At 35.5% G+C, this 21190-nt stretch overlaps 1 protein-coding gene across 4 annotated transcripts in view; it reads left to right on the forward strand.

Annotated features, from left to right (window-relative positions):
- LOC135199557 (uncharacterized) overlaps window positions 1–21190 on the forward strand; it is a 389950-nt gene that overhangs the window by 332514 nt on the left and 36246 nt on the right. The window contains exons 10-12 of one of the 4 annotated variants that reach the window (XM_064227715.1): window positions 14319–14412; window positions 19533–19652; window positions 20044–20121. In XM_064227715.1, coding sequence (XP_064083785.1) covers window positions 14319–14412; window positions 19533–19652; window positions 20044–20077 — 248 coding nt within the window. In that variant the 3' untranslated portion in view covers window positions 20078–20121. Of the gene's footprint in view, window positions 1–14318; window positions 14413–19532; window positions 19653–20043; window positions 20122–21190 lie in introns of those variants that run through there. The other 3 variants (XM_064227717.1, XM_064227716.1, XM_064227718.1) reach the window with 3 other exon arrangements.

Genomic DNA, 21190 nt, shown 5'->3' on the forward strand with positions numbered 1-21190 from the left:
TGATGCGCTCTGCATGTTTAATGCGAGATGCTGAATAATATATGGTAAAATCATCCATATAAAGGTTGCTTTTAAATCCGGTGTGTAGATTTTTACTAATTTCAATAATTCCTAAAGTAAACAGTGTGCCACTAAGGACGCTTTCCTTGTGGAACACCATTTCCAAGTGGGAATGTTCTGGACAAAGCATCATCAATTTTCCCCTGAAAACTTCGATTTGTTAGAAAACTTTGGATGAACATGGGTAAATGTTCACGGACATTGTTGTTTGTAAAGTTTTTGATATAGGATACCTCCATGTAGTACCATAAGCCTTTTCAATTTTATTTATTTTCATTTATTTTTTATTTATTTATTTTATTATTTATTTTTCTTTATTTATTTTTATTAGCTACAGTTATTTGTTATCGTTCAAATCCTCTGTGTATATGGTCTTCTAGGATAGAGAGAGAATCTAATGTAGGCCTGTTACACTGTGGCCCGAATTGAGTGGAAGTTAAAATTTTATTTTTTCGAATGTGCCATGTTAGTTGAGCATTTACCATCTTATTAAGTAATTTGCATAAGCAAGTTGTTAAGAGAGATTGGTCTGTAATTATTTATATCACTTTGATCCTTTCCAGGTTTGGGGATAGGAATTATTATAGCTTTACGCCATTCATCAGGAAATAAATTCTGAAGCCATGAATGATTATAAAATTGTAATAAGTATGACTTTGCCAGAGGTGCTAAGTGGTTGATCATCTCAAAACAAATATTGTCACCTCCAAGAGCAGATTTATTGCTGTTCAGGAGAGCATATTCCAACTCTTCCATATTAAATTTCTTATTATGATATATATCATCTTGTGTTTCGAAATTCATTGTTATTAGTTCTTAATTATTTTTCTTTGTGTGGAATGTTCATCTAAATTTTTATCACTACTTAAATTTGCTAGGTTTTCTCCTACTATATTACTTACTTCTTTTGGATCAAGTATTCTTTTTCCATCTTTCAATATGGCATGTCTAGGTGGTTTAACATGGGTACCATTTATTTTCCTGAATTTGTCCCATATTTTTTGTATGGGAGTATTATTTGAGAGTTCTGATACATATTTCCTCCATGAAATTATTCTTCCTTGAATTACTTCCTTTTTAAATTTTGCAGATATTTTGTTGTATATAGGTTTTAATGTATCAATCTCTAGTAATAATATAGTCATTTTTTGTAAAGTTCCATTTAATACTGATAATGTTTTATTTATTTTACTGAAATTCCTATTTAAATTATCTAGTCTCCCTATTGAGTGTTTTATATTAATTAACTCTGTTAGTTTATCAGACCACCATGGTACTTTGTGTTTTGTTGGATGGGGTTTTGACTTTGGTATAGCTTGATCAGCTGTCTTTTTAATGAAATCAATAAGAACTTTGTTAGTTTCATTATGGTCTATTAAATATTCAAATGGTTGGATATTTCTTGTGTGAATTTCATATTTCTCCCAATCTGCTATATAAATGTTATAATGAGGAACATGTTTTACCGGATTATTATGCAATAAGGAAAGTAATATTGGGAAATGATCACTGGTGTGCAAGTCATCAACTATATTTCAATCTATTCTCTTAACTATATTTGTTGCACATAAAGTTAGCTCTACTGAAGAAAATTTTCTATGTATTTTTGAAAAATATGTACTGATTTCGTCATTATTTATACAGCACATGTCGTTTTACTCCATGAACTCTTCAATTTTACTCCCTGCTCTATTTGGGATTGTAAAGTTACAGTCCCATATCGGGTTGTGAGCATTAAAATCCCCTACTATCAATGTGGGTTCTCTGGCATTGCCAAACAAATCCTTAAGTTTTTCTATGTCGTAATTTTTGTTAGGTTTGTTGTATATGTCTTACGCCACATCCTTACCTGTCGTCAATGGTGCCCTCTGTCTGCAACTATGTCGTTAGGCTATTAAGATCTCGTAAGTATAAAAAAATACTATTTATTACCCAAAGCAGTTGAATATAAAATAGAACAAAATGATTAACAAGTCATAATGACAGAAAACCCAAATCTGCCCATAAGGAAACCTCTTGACTAAGAGTTCACTCCCAGACCCAAAATGTCAATAAGTTCATCGTATTAGTCAGGTTAGAGATTCCCGTCTCTAAATTAGCCATGGACTAGGACCCATTTGTAATAAAGAAATAATGGATAAAAGATACACTACACACATCACTCTTTTCGAAGTATTCATGTAAAGAGAGTATTTCACACTTCTCTCTCTTTTCAAAGGTAACGGTTTTCTAAGTCTTTACAAAAATATGTCCTACCTTTACGATGGAGCTTTCTCTCCCGACACACGGCGTGTACCACCTCACCTCTTAGTGTTCACCGAAAAGAATGTGACTTTCGCAAGTACCTTGGATTATTAGGCCTGTAACATCCGTACAAACGAATGTACATGCTTCACGACAGGGTGAGTGATCTCTTGGTTAAACTGCTTGCGTATTCAAATTCCTTCCTCAAGTAAGCTGCCCCTACAGCTCCGCTTGTCTCCAAGCAAGACGTGATATGTGATTTCACTTAACATTACAAACTTGTAAGATATGTTATAAATTACATATAGCTTTTTATTTGTATTTTGATACTTGATATTTGCAAGTCAGCAAAGCTTACAGGTACTGTGTCATAACATACTTTGATATGTACATACATATAAAGCAGTACCTAAATTTCTTTCTTTTTCTCTAGATGTTGATACTAGGGTATATTTTCCAATTGTTGATATTATTTTATTGACATGTAAACATACTATCATTGGTTCGTATTCTTTCAGTAAGCGTTGTAATTCTCCCAAATGTAATCTGGTCTGGAGACCATTTATGTTCCATTGTATTATATAATTATTGAAAATATTATGTTAAGAGTGTTCAAGCATTACTTTCTTGTTGTGGATTATCCATTTGCATTTTTTCTAAAATTTTATTTACATAATTTATATGTTCTCCTTATTAGACATCAGGTGTCCAATGCACATACTGCCTTTTTTGTGAGTCTCTAGACTAGTGATTTCTTTACTTCTATATTTTATCAAATTTTTATAGTGTTTGTTAAATTGTCTTTTGTTATGTTTCTGTTTTTGTTGCATAATTCGATGGACCATTCATTACATCCACATGTGTATTTATGTGTCCTTTTTTTACTTACTCTTAGTGCACCAATTACTGGTGATGGAGTAATCTCTTCTCTCTCCACATAATCATTTTTGTCTATGGTGCTCTCCTCTACTATTTCTTTATTGTTCTGGGTATTTCCATCCATTGCTTCTATTATTACTTTAGGAGACAAAGGTATGTTCTTATCATTTTCTGGTTTGTGTGCTTTTTTTTGGATCCTTAGTCTTTACTTTAACAGATACCTCTCTAAAAATTGTTGGCTTTTTGGTTTTGGTGGAGTTCTCTCTAAAGGCCTCTTTATCTTTAGCTTCCAGCTCATTATAACTATCTTGTAATGTTTCAGTGATACATGTATCATTTTCTTGTGTGTTTCCATTTCCCTTAATATCTCAAATGAATTTGAACATATATTTGCACAAGTTTCTTGGTTTCTTGCTATATTAGTTTCTTGTAAAGTTATTTTTTCTTCTGATTTATCTATTAGGGGTTTGTTACTTACTTCCATTTTTGTTTCATTCCTTGAGCTCAATGCAGTAGAGAATATTTGCTTCCTAGCGGGATCATGCATCCCTCTAACTCTCAACTCTAGGCTTCTCTTATTGGCATTCCTGATTTCTCCTGAAGTAATGTTAATTTTGTATTGTATATATAATACATACACTCCTTAGACCTAGAATGGTGATTTTGGCTACAGTTTACACATTTTGGTTTACCACACTTCCAGAGCGTGGTATGTTTGTCAGATCCACAATACGCACAAATCGATATGTAAGTGATTACATAATAAAAATATGAATGTTATTCCATATATATAAAAGACTAAAACTAAAGAGGTCAACCAGATTGCTTGCAGGAATGTGATCAGACCAGAGACGATAAAGTATGTAGGCTAAGTTGACATGCCGTCACCTGTAGTCATTCATTTGTTTTGAAACATTAGTCCAAGCTTCCTGCTTGAGACAACTACCCGCGCCCAACCTATAATTCAAACGGCCTACGTTATTAGTAAATGTGTCATGATTTTGAATGAATGTTCATATGTTCGAGCTACTGTCTGCTTCCTTTATGACTTGTAACGAGATGGTGAGACAGAACAGAAACAGAATTAGCCATCATCATTGGCAGAAGCGATCAAGCTATCGTCATTAGAAGACCTATACAATCCTACTTGATCTTCACCATGTAATCTCAGAGAATATAAGTGTTTTTTATACTTCGTGTTTTCTACTAGAAACCTTACATCAGAAAGAAGAGATAATCATGAGTTTAACACATCGTCGTCATAACCAAAGAAGATAATACCGACTTCGTAAGTGATCTACAACCGCAAGACACTCCAATGAATTATGGAAGTGCAATAACCAACCGACTTTAGCGTAAGATTATTCGCAAGTCTAACATTACCTCATTAGGGCGCCTTATTATACAAGGCAACATGCCTAAGTATTGGTGAAGCAGTGACTACCAAGAAGAATCATCTTTACAACGTCTTCCGAAAAAAAACAACCAAGAAATAATGAATTAATGTATCGTATCATCAGAAGTCAACGACGACGATAGCAACAAAAGTTCTTCAAGCAACTTAGTATCATCATTTAGTGAGTGACTTCGGAAAACAACAAGAACTCTTCAACGTCTTCCGAAGAATAACGAATAAATGTATCATCAAAAGTCAACGATGACGAAAGCAACACATTCTTCAAGCAACTTAGTATCATCGTTTAGTAAGCGTTTCCAGCACTTCAAGAAATAAACCGAACGCGTCTTCAGCATCGGATCGTCATGGACTCGAATCATCCAAGAAACAACGCGCACGGAAACTCAAGCCAAACCAGGTCATCCACTAAAGAGAAGGAGGGCCAAGGCCGTGTGTCGTTATCGGAACACTGTGACTTTCCCATTACAAAACAGCTAAGTACAACCTTTTTTTTATTCATTTGGAGTAACTTTGAGTGTTTTCCTTTGCAGGTCGAATTTCGTTATTCCTGTGGCTGAAGTTACGAGACATTCTTAATCTTACTTTTTTACAAGAAATTAATCTACATCATTGAGATTTCGCTACTGCTGAGATTTTTAATCTTTGAGTGTCTGTTTTCCAGAAGTTTCTACTGAAATATCATAATCATATACTGTGTTAATTTTATCATTTTGGGTGATTATTAATCCTTTACGTAACAAATCATATTAAACAGTGAATATGCGTTTACGCAGTGGACGTCTGTATTTATACAGATGCATGGATAGGGTCGTTAGGCACCGTAGTGATTAGAAAACACACAAAAACAAGTGGAACGCCCGTACAAATCTAGATAAATTAGAGGTAACACTATTTCAGGTCAGGACAATAAAATGCTCCTGTGCAAGATCGCAGTTTTAGCCTTGAGTTTTTTGAGTTATATGGATAAAATATCGAACCTCAATGACTCAACTTAACTTTAAAAATATGGCTGGATTGCAAGGAATAACATGTCTATAAACTTTCATTAGGCTAAAATGCGCTGACGAGGATCCCTCCACTATTTTCAAATTTTAGCAAAGAATGAAGTAAACAACAGCAAGTACAAACAGTTAATATTGAATGCAGTAGAGATAACTTGTCTTAATAGTAATCGCTCAACTCCTAATAGTTCGTCATTCATACGTTCGTTGCTTTATACGTAACCAACAACAGAATGCTAAAAACACACAATACGTTGCCGATGGTAAACAGTAGCCCTAAAATACAGAAACAAACAAATTGTGCTTAAGCGAACTTGGTTACTGTGTCATCTAGTCAACGGTCAGGGTCAGTCAAATCTGCCGAGTGTAGCAAGCAAAGCACATTCCACATAAGCGACTTCAGCAGAGAGGAAAAGTGATGTTGGATCATTTATGCCATACCTTTTTCTATGCCAATACCTTTTAAATTTAAAAAGGAATCTTCCTATGAATCACACGACCTTATCAAGTAATCAGAGCAGGTCCTCGTAACTTTAATACATTAAGTTATTATAAGTAGTGGTGGATTAAGCCCGACTGTACGCGCCGTAAAAATTAGAATATCTTGTTTTATTCCTTTAGTACACGTAATATCCTGTATTTACGGACTCACCTTCTGTTGTTTGAACTTCCCTAATGAGAAGTCCCGATAAGCGAGCGCTTACAGATACCTCTATAGTTATAAAAAACATTGATCTGTATCTAGTGTAATTATGAGATATCCATCTAGGGGTATACAAAACATTATCTTACCGCCTGCAAAATAAGGCGTGTTTATCAAAGGAAAATTCTATAAACCTTCAAACATATTGAAATCCGTTTGAACAAAAAGAGACAGTTAATCAAATAATAACTTATATAGAGGAACAAATCATTTGTCTCATAAATCGTGATATTGTTCAACGACCCAACAGAATTCTCCCACAACCGCAGTCTCAGTGTGCACACAAAATCTCGAGACGCATGCACCCTCGAATGTCTTAGTGCATGAAAAAAGACCTTGCTGGGAAATGAAATTTTAATCCTTCCCGACACTCTGAAATATAACGATTTCCGCGAACAAAGCCCTAGACACGGTTGACTCACAGCAACAAGTTAAATCTAGTGATCCACAAACGTATACATATCGTGGATACGGAAGTGATAAATATCGCATTTTTTATTGTTGCTAATTTTTAATTCCGCCCAACCAGTCATAGATGAATCTCTCTTATACTCTATCTAAAGTAATATCCGTAAAGTCATTCAAGCAGAGGTGATTCAGCAGAAAATTTTTTTTTATCTTTTATCTGAATACCAGGAAGTTTCTCCACTAGCGAGTGATCTCTGGGAGAAAAACGGATGTCATTGAAAACAAAATACGGTCTAAGGACAAACATAAAGCTATATACGTACCTTCGCATAGACTCCCAATGAAATTTCAAAATAGAGATAAATGACGAAGTTGAAAAATGTTAGTAATAGGAGTCATTAGGAAATCAAATAAGCCCATATAATTTTTCCCTCAAACGTCATGCCATAAAAGATCGGACTTGGCGTATCTGCGTAGATTTCTGTCGCTTAAACAAGGAAACAACTCCCGATAGTTTCCAGTGCCATGTACCGACGACATCTTATCTCTGTTAGGTTAGAATAAATATTTCACCAGCTTGGACTTACTTAAAGGCTTTCATTAGATACCATTAACTAAGTGAGTGTACCTCATACACCGTTTTCAGCACACTCAGGGGATATTATCAATTTTTACGTATGCCTCCGGCTTACGTTGCACCCCAATTACAATATAGTGTTTGGAGACTTTTAGAGGATACCCTACATGCCTATATGGTTGGTCTTGTAATCTTTTCTAATACCTTAGAAGTACATTCACATAAACTAGAGCTAGTGCTATAGAGACAAAGACAAATAATCTCAGAGTAAAATATCTAAATGTGAGTTTTTAAAAACCGAACATGTTTATTTAGGTTTTATGTGTCTAGTAAAGGTCTTAAAGTAGTCCACGGTAAGGTGTCGGCTATTCATAACTTCCGTACCTATTAACATAAAAAGGGGATACAGCACTTTTGCGCTGTAGTGGGTATTACAATCGTATGTAAATATGTAACTCTTCAATCATGACAGCTCCTTTAACAGATCTTACAAAGAAGGGCGTAGATTTATTATGGTCTGAAAAGCATCAACAGGTGTTCGATATCTTAAAAGCGGAATAATGCAGCTCATCTAACTTAAAAATCCCTGATTTAAATAAGGATTTTTTTTATTGCAACAGACGCCTCAGACCAAGGGGTAAGAGGGGTACTACTTCAGCAATGATAATCAGTTCCTCCCTATAGCTTTTTATTCACATAAACTAAAGCCCTCTGAAAGTAAATATGCAGTAATAGGCAAGGAAGAGCTAGGTATCGTTAACTCACTAGTACATTTCAAGTTCATAATCTACGGCTATTCTTTTAAAGTCCTTACTGACCATGAGTCACTTACCGAGTTTTTCAAAGGCTTTAATCACAGTCCCAAAGGAACTCGTTGGCATATGATCATTCAGGTCTTTGGAGCTAAGTTAAGGTATCTACCTGGGAAAGCAATTATCATAGCTGACGCATTATCCTGCAATCCCGCACCATACTGCAAAGAACCATTAATTGGACTAAAAGATATAGAAACATCCGTGCCTATTGTTAAAACCGTATCTAAACAAGAAGATTCCTTAACCGAAGAGATCGCGAGCATTGGATATCTGGGTTGGAGTGCCGAACTGTTACAAACTGAACAAAGCAAGAGTCAACAGCAATAAGCAAAACAATAAACACTTCGAACGGAAACAAGGGTCCGCAGCTAAGCAAAACAATAAATACTTCGAACGGAAACCCTAAAGCAAAAGTATATTTAAAGTATGTGTATCAGAATTATGTAATCAAATGTAATATTATATGTAGGTCCGTAACGAGGAAAACCCGAAGAACACAGCAGATGACTAACGACCAGGTAGTAGTAATAATCTCTTTCATACCAATCGTCCTAAACTGGTTGCATTCCATCATCCAGGGTTCTCTATTATGTCACAGAAAGCCAAATCACTATTTTACTGGCCTACAATGCTTACAGATATAAAAAGCACATAACTGATTGTAACACGTGTCATGAAAACAAGGGATACAGTAAGACACCTGTCTGTTTAGGGGCCTATCCTGTGCCAAATCAATCCTTGAAAGAATATACGTAGAATTATTAACAGAATTACGAGTCTGACAGAGGAAATAAATACTTCTTAGTGTTAATAGTTCCTTGACACGTTATATAGAATTAATAGCACTAAAAACAAACACCACAATTGAGTGCGCTAGGAATATTTATGAGTGCTAAATCAGTAAACATGGAATTCAACACATAATAATAATCTGACTTGGGTGGTGTAAATCAATAATAATCTCCTTAACTCGTTGTGTGAATTCCTTTCCATTAAGAAAACCATACTATATTTTATCACCCAGAGTCAATAGGTTTGGTAGAACGGATAAATAAAAAAGTGTCATGTCATTGGATCCGAACTGGATTATAGCTGTTCTCGCGGTTTTAAATACCTTTATCATTCATATCTTGTATCTATAGAAACGATACCGCAAGTAGCCTTATACGGTACGCCGCTAGAACACTTTTCCACATATTCAAGCCAACCATTAATTTATCAAATATATATATACAAAAAAAATATATAAATAAATATATATAAAAAATAAGATAAATATGGATACAAGTGGAGCCAATATAATACACTCCGTAAGAAGTCGGAAGGGTTACAAATTATAATAAAAAAGGAATCACGATAAAATCAATAAGAAAATGTAACCATAGGTTAATTAAATATCCAAATATATATGCGTAAAGATTTGAACTCTAACTTAACGCTTTAGTAATGACGAATGAGCTAAAAGTTCAAACACATATCAAAACCTACTGACATATTGTCTGTCCCGGTGATTTATATTCGTAGTCAATGAAAAAAAAAAATAAATAATAATAAATAATTATTAAATTAATAAAAGAGATTTTAAAGTCAGGAAGTCTAGAAGTGAAAATGTATATCTATGCGAATAATCTTATACAGGGCAAATAGTATATATAAAATTTGTATGGAAACCCTTTTTCATTAGTTTAAATAAGTAATATCTAATTTAACATAATTACAATCATGCAGATTTCCAGCATGAAATTAATATTATATTGTTCAATTTTGGTACTGTTTTTTTTTCAGACATTCTTCTCATGTGGGTGGAGAATTAAAACAAAAAAATATCATTTGAAAATACTAAAGTTGTATCTTTTACAGCAAGTAACGTAACTCTTAAGCTGGTGCCGACGTCAACAGTCTAGAAGGTGCCTGTCGCGTTTGCAGATTCATCATTGTTCTTTTTAACCTCGATAAACTGCTTGCGAAGCAGGTTGACTGGAGAGAGGAATGCTTAGCTCATGAACTTATGTGGTTCATGGGTCATGATGACATACATAGCCATAACCTATTCTTATCCGTGTGGAATTGGAATCGTTTTAAAATTAATGAACAAAATAAGCAAATAGAATTTCTGTAACATCAAATGAATTAATTTTTTAAATTTTTTTCTGAAACCTCATAGACAATTAGAGTCAATAATTCAGCTTATGACATTGGTAAACGGACATTTAGAAGTATCAATCATGGATATGAAATATTTACTTGCAATATAGTCTATTTACAATTCAAGTAAATCACATTCATGGGGAAAATGTCACATTTTCTTGAAAAACCCAAAGTTTATATAGAAATTAGTTACATAGTGGGTTCTTTCGTTGAATCTCCTGCATATTAATAAAGTTTTGAAAATTAACCTCAGAGGATGCGCGCGAGAAATTTGAATATGAAACTTTGTTAGGGGCGGCACATAGGATCGGATTTTATCACAGCTTAATTTCAGTTAGCATAGAGAAATACAGAATCATGATTAATATTCTCTTTGACTCTTATGTTGCCTGGATATCTTACAAATAGCTCCGTTTTCCACTTCTTTGTCTAGTAACTTACTACCAGTAATATCGAATTTTCTTTGGGATTCGTATTGATATCTGTTTATTTTTTATAATTATGGATATTTTTACAGTCATCATAGACCTGGATAGGTTCACTCATTGTTAAATGCATGGATAAAAAAGTTTTGTACAGCTGACTCTTTTGAATTCCATAAAATATCAGCGAATTCATGTGGGTTAAGTCTGTCTTAAATGGCTCTCTCCCTCCCGTATTTGATGTTCTTGAATTTATTTTGCCCTTGTGACAAGTTAAAAATTTCACTTGCAAGCGGCTGATTAATGGAACCTGGTTACAGTATCCTGCCAGTACGAGATTTCACATCGCAACTTCAAAAAATTCGTTCGTCGCTGCAGACAACGGCAGTCAAGTAACAACCGCCCTACAATGTGAAAGGAATAAGCACCATCATAAGCTGAATAAGCTTATCTCATGCGACTTCTTCGACTGACACCCGTATCCCGTCATTAATCTCGTTTTAATGCGGAACGCTCCGGCAGCTGTCGGAAATTTGCTACAAAAGGGACATACTTCCGACAATTACCACCAGAAGATATTCAACTCTACGTTGCTGGGTGAAGGACTCGTGCTGGGGCGGGATGATTTTATTCATCGCGAAACGTATTTGTGTGGCTTAGGATGCAGAGAACAAGTATGAGCACAAAATAGAACGTTGGACCCCGCCCAGGCAAATTTTTCCCCTGTTTTAACCATTTGGAATTGCCATTTTCATCTGGCTATAGGTGGTTGTCTGGAACTGTGTAATGGACGAAAAGTTGTTTAAACGCTAGTTAAATGTGAAAGTGGTATAAACCTCGGTCATGTTATCCTATATATAAAGTATCATGTATCCTATATATAAAATGATCATAAATTAACAGAGTCGAAATATATCTTTGCGTGTATGCACTAGGAATCTATTTAAAGGCACATATATTAATCATAATTATATGAATCTATATACATATGTATGAATAAATCAGGTAGCCTATAATCAATCTGTTACCTTTTATCTTACCAACAACTGCAGATATATAACAGTTAGCATAAAAATCAACGAATCACTCAGCATAAACATTGATAATTTTTATCAATTCATATATGAATTTTATCAGTTACAATATGTCATGTTCTATGCGATTATCAGAGTACATTAGTATTTTCTGTAGCATATGTATCTTAATGAGATGAAGTGAAAAACTGTATCAGTATATATCACTGATCATATTATTACGAATACCATCATATACATATTATGTCTATATCTTGAATTCTTTTTTTGTATTTTACTTTGTTTTTTAAGTATTTTCTATATATCTATATATATTCACATAGTGACTGTATCACACTCCTATAAGTCAAATGTAAGTCAAGCTTGAGTAATATTCAGTGGTTGGTTTTGGTAGCTGACCGAGCTTTTATGTAAGTGATTACATAATAAAAATATGGAATGTTATTCCATATATATAAAGACTAAAAACTAAAGAGGGCTCAACCCAGATTGCTTGCAGGAATGTGATCAGACCAGAGACGATAAAGTATGTAGGCTAAGTTGACATGCCGTCACCTGTAGTCATTCATTTGTTTTGAAACATTAGTCCAAGCTTCCTGCTTGAGACAACTACCGCGACCTATAATTCAAACGGCCTACGTGATTAGTAATGTGTCTCATTTTGTATGTATGTTCATATGTTCGAGCTACTGTCTGCTTCCTTTATGACTTGTAACCGAGATGGTAGACAGAACAGAACAGAATTAGCCATCATCATTGGCAGAAGCGATCAAGCTATCGTCATTAGAAGACCTGTACAATCCTACTTGATCTTCAGCATGTAATCTCAGAGAATATAAGTGTTTTTTTTATACTTCGTGTTTTCTACTAGAAACCTCACATCAGAAAGAAGAGATAATCATAAGTTTAACACATCGTCATCATAACCAAAGAAGATAATACCGACTTCGTAAGTGATCTACAAACCCCAAGACACTCCAATGAATATGGAAGTGCATAACCAACCAACTTAGCGTAAGATTATCTCAAGTCTAACATTACCTCATAGGGTGCCTTATTATACAAGGCAACAGCCCTAATAGATATATGTCTGCAATTTTCTCATGTATGACCATATTTACTACAGTTCTGGCACTGTAGTGGTTTTGGAACATAAGGTCTCAGTTATTCTTGGCCTTCAAATTTTATTTTTGCTATTCTCAATGTATTTTCATTATTTTGTCTACTGGCTGTACTCTATATTTCACAATCTTGCACGTTGTTGTACCTTTTCTTAAGGGAATCCAGTAAAATATTTTTTTCTATTGGCTCTTCACTTTTAGGAAGTACTACAGTACCTTGTATGCTGTTCATACTGTCATGTTCTCTTATCTTTACCTTTATATTGTCAATGTTCTTTATGGTTAAATAATTTTCGGATTGGTTGTTGTAGTAGATTCTATTAACAACACCTGGTATTTTCTTTGTCTAAATGACATTTCTGAGTCTGGGTGCCTACTTAACAAATAATTTTCCAATCTTAATGCAGACATTTTTTGTCGGTTTCCAAGGACAAGAACCTTGACCAACTTCCACTCCCAAAGAGGGAGTCAAAGTGAGTCAAGGTTGGGTCAATTCTATATTTACTTCTTCTTTGTGGCTTGTATGGTATGAAAGTTCTAATACCAGCTTGCTCTTCATTACCTGGGATTTCCTTAGAATAGTCCATTGCCATGCCAGAAGTCGTAGGGATTTTTGTTTTGTTTTCCCATATAACAAGATTAAATATTTCGTCCAGGATGAGATCCCTCTCACCAAGGAGGCCCAACTGAAGGAGGCGCAATACTGGTACAGTGTGGTAACTGCCCTGGAACACTCGCCTGGATATACGCCATACCCACAGTGCCTTAAGGGTCGTCAGTCGCATGAAATCGACCCAGCACTAAAGACTTGGCTCGACATAAAAATTTCCCCTCGCTCGACCACGTCAGGTACTCTAGTTTTACGGGTGGAGTGGAATGCCGTCCAACTCCACCCTCCATCAAGTTATATGGGCAGTGAAATCAGTCGTCCAAAACCATGCCAAGGTCGTCAACGAAAGAAGAAGAAGGGAAGGGGAAAATTTATAGGGGGAGGAGTAAAAGAGTTAAGAGGTCCCAATGTTCAGTTAAATCCTCAGCAGGAGAGGCGGCATTAACTTATATCCTCTCGTGGTAGCTGTGGTTAAAGGCGCTTCACTGTACATCCTGATTTCTGGGTTCCTAGGTTCGCGCCTGGGAGCCGACGAAATTATTATCAATTAGAAATTCCCCTTCAGTTAACCTATATGAAAATATATCAGTTCTGAGATATATATATGAGGGTATTTGAATCACGGGGATGTGATCAGACTCATATATATATATTATATATATATATATATATATATATATATATATATATATATATATATATATATATATTTAGATATATATATTATAATTATATATGGAAATTGTTTTAAATTGTATTCCATTTACTAACCCCCAGCTGTTTCAGTCAATAGCTAGTATCAAGGCTGTAGTAACAGACATATTCATGGCATGGATGCGACATAAAATAATTAGATATGACTTTTTTTTACTTCTGCAGGTATGGTTGTAACTGATGCATGGATTGGGTTGTATTCCCCATACTCGAACAGGACGTATTTGTGGATTGACGGCACCATACCAAATTTATGCAGGTGAGTTTTGATGGAAGTTTCTGTCAAGATTTCCATATCTTTTAGTTTCTTTCTCAAACTGATTCCTATGACTGCTGTTAATAATGCACATCAGTAACTCCTTTATTTATTGTGACATCCAAAGGGTAAGAACATATGAGTAATGACTAGGCTAGCGTAGGATATTCTACCTTCAGGCTTACCTGTGAAAATATGCACATCAAAATTGTACAGAATCCAGTGAAAGAAGCAAACACAGCTGTACCTACAAATGAGTTACATTCTGGACGACCTTTTTTTTCATTCTATACACAATACGCAGTACGCACAGCAATGCATGTACACAATAGGCTCACAAAACAAAATCTGAACTTACGGGTGACAAAGGGGAACCTTCTGAACGCAATGTTAATTTGCTATCCCGTTTGTGTGCATCTCTGAATCATCTTTTTAAGTTGAATGTTCATTAAAGTAGGGTGGTGTCTTGTGTTAATTTTTCTTTCAATATCAAATGTATATCAAGTACACTATATATTATTTTTCACTCTAATCAAAATCAATAAGGAGCCTCCTTAACGTGTTTTCAGCTTACTGCCTTGCTCATGGCTTTTTTCCTGGAAGAAGACCGATTGTTTATTGCTGCCTTCCTTTACCAAGGGTTATCAATCTCAGGAGCACCAGACAAAGCTGGCACTGCCTAAGGAGGGGTGTGAGGGTCAGACATTGGTGTACCCTCCAAAGCGTCAGAAACACCAGCTACTGCTGGTGCAGGCTTCAGGGACACACTAGTTATAGCTGGAGCAGCCTTCAGAGAGGCTGAGTGCCAGGCACATCTGGCACCATATCTGGAGACGCAGGATCACCAGAATTCACTGGCTCTACCTCCATAGAGGCATAAGTGTCAGAAATCACTGGCACTGCCTCAGAAGAGGTAGGATGCCATAAACCACTGGTGCAGCCTCTGAAGAGGTAGGACTGCTGGACACCACTGTCACCACCTCCAAAGAGACAGGAGTGCCAGAAATAAATGGCAAGGCCTCTAAAGAGACAAGTACAGGTCATCACTGATATTTTATTTACATTACCACTGATATCATTTACATTTCTACTTCAGCTGGCAGCAACACTGGAAAAGGACATTCCAGGTCTAACATACTGATTCAATACTCTTCCTTTTGCCTTTTTAAACGTAATACGTTCAGTAACCCTCAATGTTTGGTTTTATTTTCCATGATGTATTAACCACAACTGAGTGAAGGTGGTGGATGATTGTCTTCACAATGTATAGATCTTGCTTCTTTATTACATGCACCATTCTCTGGTTCACTGCCTTTAACACAAGTGGCACGCTTGCCTTGTAGTTTCTACCTACAAGACCCTAACATGTGTCCAAATTCTTGACAATGAAAAAATAAAACTCTCGGGCTTGGATATATTGCTTAACCTTAAAACGTAACCAAACGTAACCAGGCAGCTTGTATTACATTAGGAAATCGAGTATGGTTCAATATAAAAATAAAATTAGGAAGTGGAACCAAGTCTCCATTTATATTCTTCATTCTTTGAATTCTTATTACACCTTGCTCTTTTAATTCTTCTACTAATGCCTCCTCCAAGTAAGTCATCACCTGGGATGCATATATCATTACTTTGGAGTAATTCCAAAAAGCATGTACTGCACATTCTATTTTAACTTCTCTAAGATGTGATAATGCTTTTAATTTTTCACTTTCTTTTGCTGAGGTCGATTTTACTGTCAGCTTTTCTCGACTTTCAGATGATACCTTAGACTCTCGGCCACAACAGTTCACAATGTCTCTAAACACATTAAAAATATCAAAAATTGATTAAGAGTCAAATATTTATCATAAGAGGTTTCAAATATTCCTGGTCCTATTTCACATAAATTTCTGCTCAATTTCCCTTTCCTCTGCACTGGAGCAGAGGTTTTCAGTGTAATTACACTAAGTTTCTAGGAATTTTCTAAACAAAGCTTGTCAGTGGAGGTTGCAACGGTTGTCAACTGTGCTGAGACGATACTATTAAAGGGCCGAGGGGTACTTGAGTCCTTATAGGTACTAGTCATAAAGATTGGAGGAAAAAAAGAAAGAAAAATTAGCTTTGGAACAAGTGAGAACCGACTCCCAAATGTCCACGCCCATAGCCTACCCGACAGGGTATGGCCAACATGATTAGAGTGGCCTGAGTGTAAGCCAAACCCACTTGCTAAGAATGACAGTATTACAAGAATACAATTATCCCCACCCTAATCATACTATGGACATACTGGATAGAATGCCGGTGTCCTATCCCCAGAACCAGACACCCTTGGGATCCCAGGCCCAACCCATTAGAATAGTTCTACCCTTCAGCTATTAATCTGCTATCTCTCAGGTCCAAACATTATCGGGTAGTTGATGGTCCTACCACAGTTCCCCCAATTTAGCTTTAAATATAATGCCAGCCCCAGCTATATCTTTCCTATTTATCAGTTGAAATTAATTTTACAAACAGTGGAAAATTCCACAAACATTAATCCAAAGAAATATATAATTATATATGGGACTCTTGGACCCAAACCCGGGAACAAATTACTGGTGTCCAAGAGGCCTCTAACCACATCAAGGTGGTCCCAAGTAGAGGGGGCATGTCTACCTGTGTAACATCTAACTGCAAATACTGGAAGTCTCCAAAATTATGCTAAACTTGCTGGAGTGAACAACTGCAACCTTTGATTAGTACCCTTCACTACGATAAATAACTGGGGTATCAGTGACAACTTATCAATGCTTTATCAGAAAAACAACTTTCAGATGAAATTTATAAACATATTAACCACGAGATGGCTGAACATTGACTAAAACTCATTCCTGAACTTTATCTCTGCAAAACTTATGCTAAGCATAATTTAAAACGACGATAATAACAATTTTGTTTAAAAATCTTCGCTCAAATGACAGTAGGCTGGCCTACGAGTACACGACTTGCTAGAGGGGTGTCTTTGTGACACCACATCTTTGCACTTATATATTCAAATCCTTGTGCTCAATATGGTGAACCATTGACAAAGGTGCAGGCAAGGGAATAGTGGATATGTGAAAGTGCGGAAGGTCGAAGGATACTGTGATTATTCTCGACTATATAATTTATTCTTATTTCCACTCATGGTGGAAAACTACACATTCTATATCTTGTTTTTCATTCACTGCAACAGAAAGACAGTCATAGGAACAACAACTTTACAATGTGAAATAGTAATCCCAGACGCCTACAATTTAGCTATGATTATTTTATGGTAGTATGTGTCAAAGTTAAATATCCAGAGGATATGAGGGGAATTAAATAAAGAATAGTTTGTTAGTTTATATACAAACAAATCCAATACTGTGTTCAGGTGGTTTATAAAATGAGCAATGGTCTCAACTACTTCACTACTGCTGTAAAATGAATAAGAACAATTAGGCAAGTCTGAGTGATAGGAGGACATCAGACCGAAAAATAGCACGACATGAATGTGGATGAAGTAAGAATGCCGCTGTTCAGGGTGATGTGCACGCAGTAATTAAACCAAAACTCTATTGAACAACCCCATATTAAAAGCCTGTCCAGCCTACAAATATTTGACGCTTATGGAGGAATACGCAAGTTGTGATAAGTTAGAGTAGAAAATAATGCGGTCATCATTATATTCTCTGAGATAAAATTTTGGGTTATGAAGTCAAGAACTGAAAAACTGTGCCACAAGAACCCTTGAGATTCCCTGAAAGAGAAACAAAGCAATACAAAGCGAGATAGTATTTGGGCTGTCTTTTGCATTCCTATAAATGACTTGTCTATAAGGGCTATATTTGCAGTTAGTAACGAAACAAAAGGATATTCATAGTAAGGCTTAATAGGCTGAGTAGATGAACTTCAAGGACGTTGAAGTCATAGTCTGAATCAACACAAATTCAGAGGAGTAAGATTTATTTTGTCACTGACACATTTTTCCCAAAGTTTTGGATCAGAGAGACACAAGCCACAAAGAGTAAGTCAGTCGTTAAATTAAATTTACTGAAGAATCTATGAATGGAAAAGAACCAAAAGCAGAGCTGAAAGCTAGAAATTAATTTTTTTTTTTTTTGTAGGATCTTAGATGTGATTGCCTGTTGCGCCTTTCCTTACAACATCGGGCATGATTTATTATTTGTCAAAGGGGTTCTTACGACCACATGCCCTTACTGTCATCAACCACAGTTATTGGTGGTGGGCCTCGCCTTTGACTAAAAAGTCCACCTGCAAGGCAGCAGTGTCCACAGTTGTTGGCGGTGGGCCTAGCCTTTTATTAAAATGTAAGACTGCAAATCAGCAGTTTCCATAGTTATTGGCGGTGTGCCTATCCTTTTACTAAAAAAACTAAGACTGCAAGGCAGCAGCTGTCCTTATAGTCGCCTTTTACGACACGAAGGACCTACGGTGGTAGTATTCTTATACCCCTACCAAAGGGTGGTTGTCGGATACCAATATACTAAATCGAAATGGCACAATTAAAGCTTATTTTAAAAAGATAAGAATCTGCTAAAATTTAATATAACCAATATTAAAAGAATATGTGCACATAAAACAACTCTTACGAAATGTTATGAACCATTCCGCGCAGTCAATAACAACTACTGTTAGGATCATATATCTGAAGAAGACTCGGAATTCTTTGGGCATACTACTATACACATCCTCTGCTTAAAAAAAATAGGGGATTTCCTGTGCCAGAGTATTAACAGTTTATGGTGAGTTACTTGACAGTAAATAACAAAAATCAGAGTAAAAGTTTGTCAAACCACTTGCGATGAATTGCTTGGCGCTGAACTTTTTGCCAGTGAACATGTTTGGTGGTGAAACTGCTGAAGGGTGTATTGTGTTGGCGGTAAAATTTCTGGACACGAAATATTTCCAAGATATTCGAATCTTAGAAGAAGAAATAAAGCAGAACTTCGTGTGAGACCTATGAACTACATTAGGTGTGCGAGTCCGAAAGAGTTAAATGTTCTGACATTGGCCAATAGGGTTGTATACCTTTTAAAATGTGGCTTTGATTCTTTTTAACATGAACTTTCAAGATTTCAGAGGCTTTCAATCTCACACGTTTTCTTGATGTTTTTCAGATGGAAAGCCGGACAACCTGACAATTGGTCTTTCAATGGTTCTAAAGAGTCCTGTGGTGAGATGCGTAAGAACTCAGGCTCAGGAGGATGGAATGATGCCCCATGCTCCACCCTTTATAGGTAAGGGTCGTGTATATATATATATATAATATATATATATATATATATATATATATATATATATATATATATATACATATAGTATATATAAAACAGACAGGTATAGAGAGCGGCGAGGTCTGAGGAAAGTATCGTGAGAGGAAATGTAGTTAAAAAATTATGTAATATTTCTATACACACATATAAACATATAATATATATGTACACATATATATTATATATACATTTAATATGATATATATATATATATATATATACTATATATATATATATATATATATATATATATATATATACTGATGGTAAAAATGTTCTGTTACAACAGAATTCCATCTAATAAAAGGAGCCCATAAAAACACCAAAATATAGAAAGAAAAATACTATATTTCAGAGACTGCTGTCTCCCTCTTCAGGTAGATGAATGAGAAAAGTTTACAGAAAAGGTGGTATTTATACCAAGAGATCCAACCACAGGTAAGCCAATTTAGGTCACTCCCGCTGATAATCTTCCTTTAATCTTCTTAAGCATTAGTTGAATGAAAATCTTGTCGATCACATCTGAATCCCATGCTCCTTTTGAGATGTTCATTACCTGCCTCTCTTTAATTAATGCCGATTTCATCATTTGACTCTTGTACTGGAAATTCCAGTTTATTCTATGGTTATGTTCATTTATATTGTTGAAAATAGCTGAGTTCTGTTGTCCATACCTAACTGACCATTTGTGTTGTATTAATCTCTGGGGAAGTGATTTTCCTGTAAATCCGATGTAAGATTGGTCACAGTCGTGACATGGGATTTCGTAAACACCTGTGTCCTTGGGGGATGTCTTTTGTTGGATGTTAATCAGGGATTTGGCGAAGGTGTTTGGGTAAGTAAATGCAAGAGGGTTAGATTTTCCTGTCCAAGTATGGAATTTTTATTTTATTGTTGGGTGTATCTCTGGTCTTGTCTTGAGGGTGTCGGTAGAAAATTACGTTTGCTTTGTGAATTGCTTTCTCAATTATATGGTCAGGATGCTTTAAAGACGAAAGCTGCTTACAAATTAGTTCAAAATCTTTTTCCAGGAAATCTGGGGAACAAATTCGTAAGGCTCTTAAGAACAGGTTGCTGGCTACACCTATCTTGATAGCAATGTCGTGATAGCTAAAGTAGTGAATGTATGAAAGTGAGAACGTTGGTTTTCTGTATATGGTAAATTTGTATTCTGTCGTGTCTCTGATTATTAAAACATCAAGAAAAGGAATTTTGTTGTCCATTTCCCATTCAACTTTAAACTTGATACTGGGCACTAATGCGTTTAATTTTGAAAGGAATTCATTAAAATTGCCCCATCTATTATCCCAAAATGTTAGAATAACATCTACACATCTCATCCACAGCATGTGTTTGGGTTTTATTGAATTTATTACTGTAGTTTCAAAGTATTCCATGTACAGATTAGCGAAAACAAGACTTAAAGGACTATCCATGACTAAGTTGGCTTATAGAATGATTCCCCGAATGAAAATACGTTATTAGATGCACATAATTCAACT

Source organism: Macrobrachium nipponense, chromosome 25 (assembly GCF_015104395.2).
Source record: "Macrobrachium nipponense isolate FS-2020 chromosome 25, ASM1510439v2, whole genome shotgun sequence".
Lineage (NCBI taxonomy): Eukaryota > Metazoa > Arthropoda > Malacostraca > Decapoda > Palaemonidae > Macrobrachium > Macrobrachium nipponense.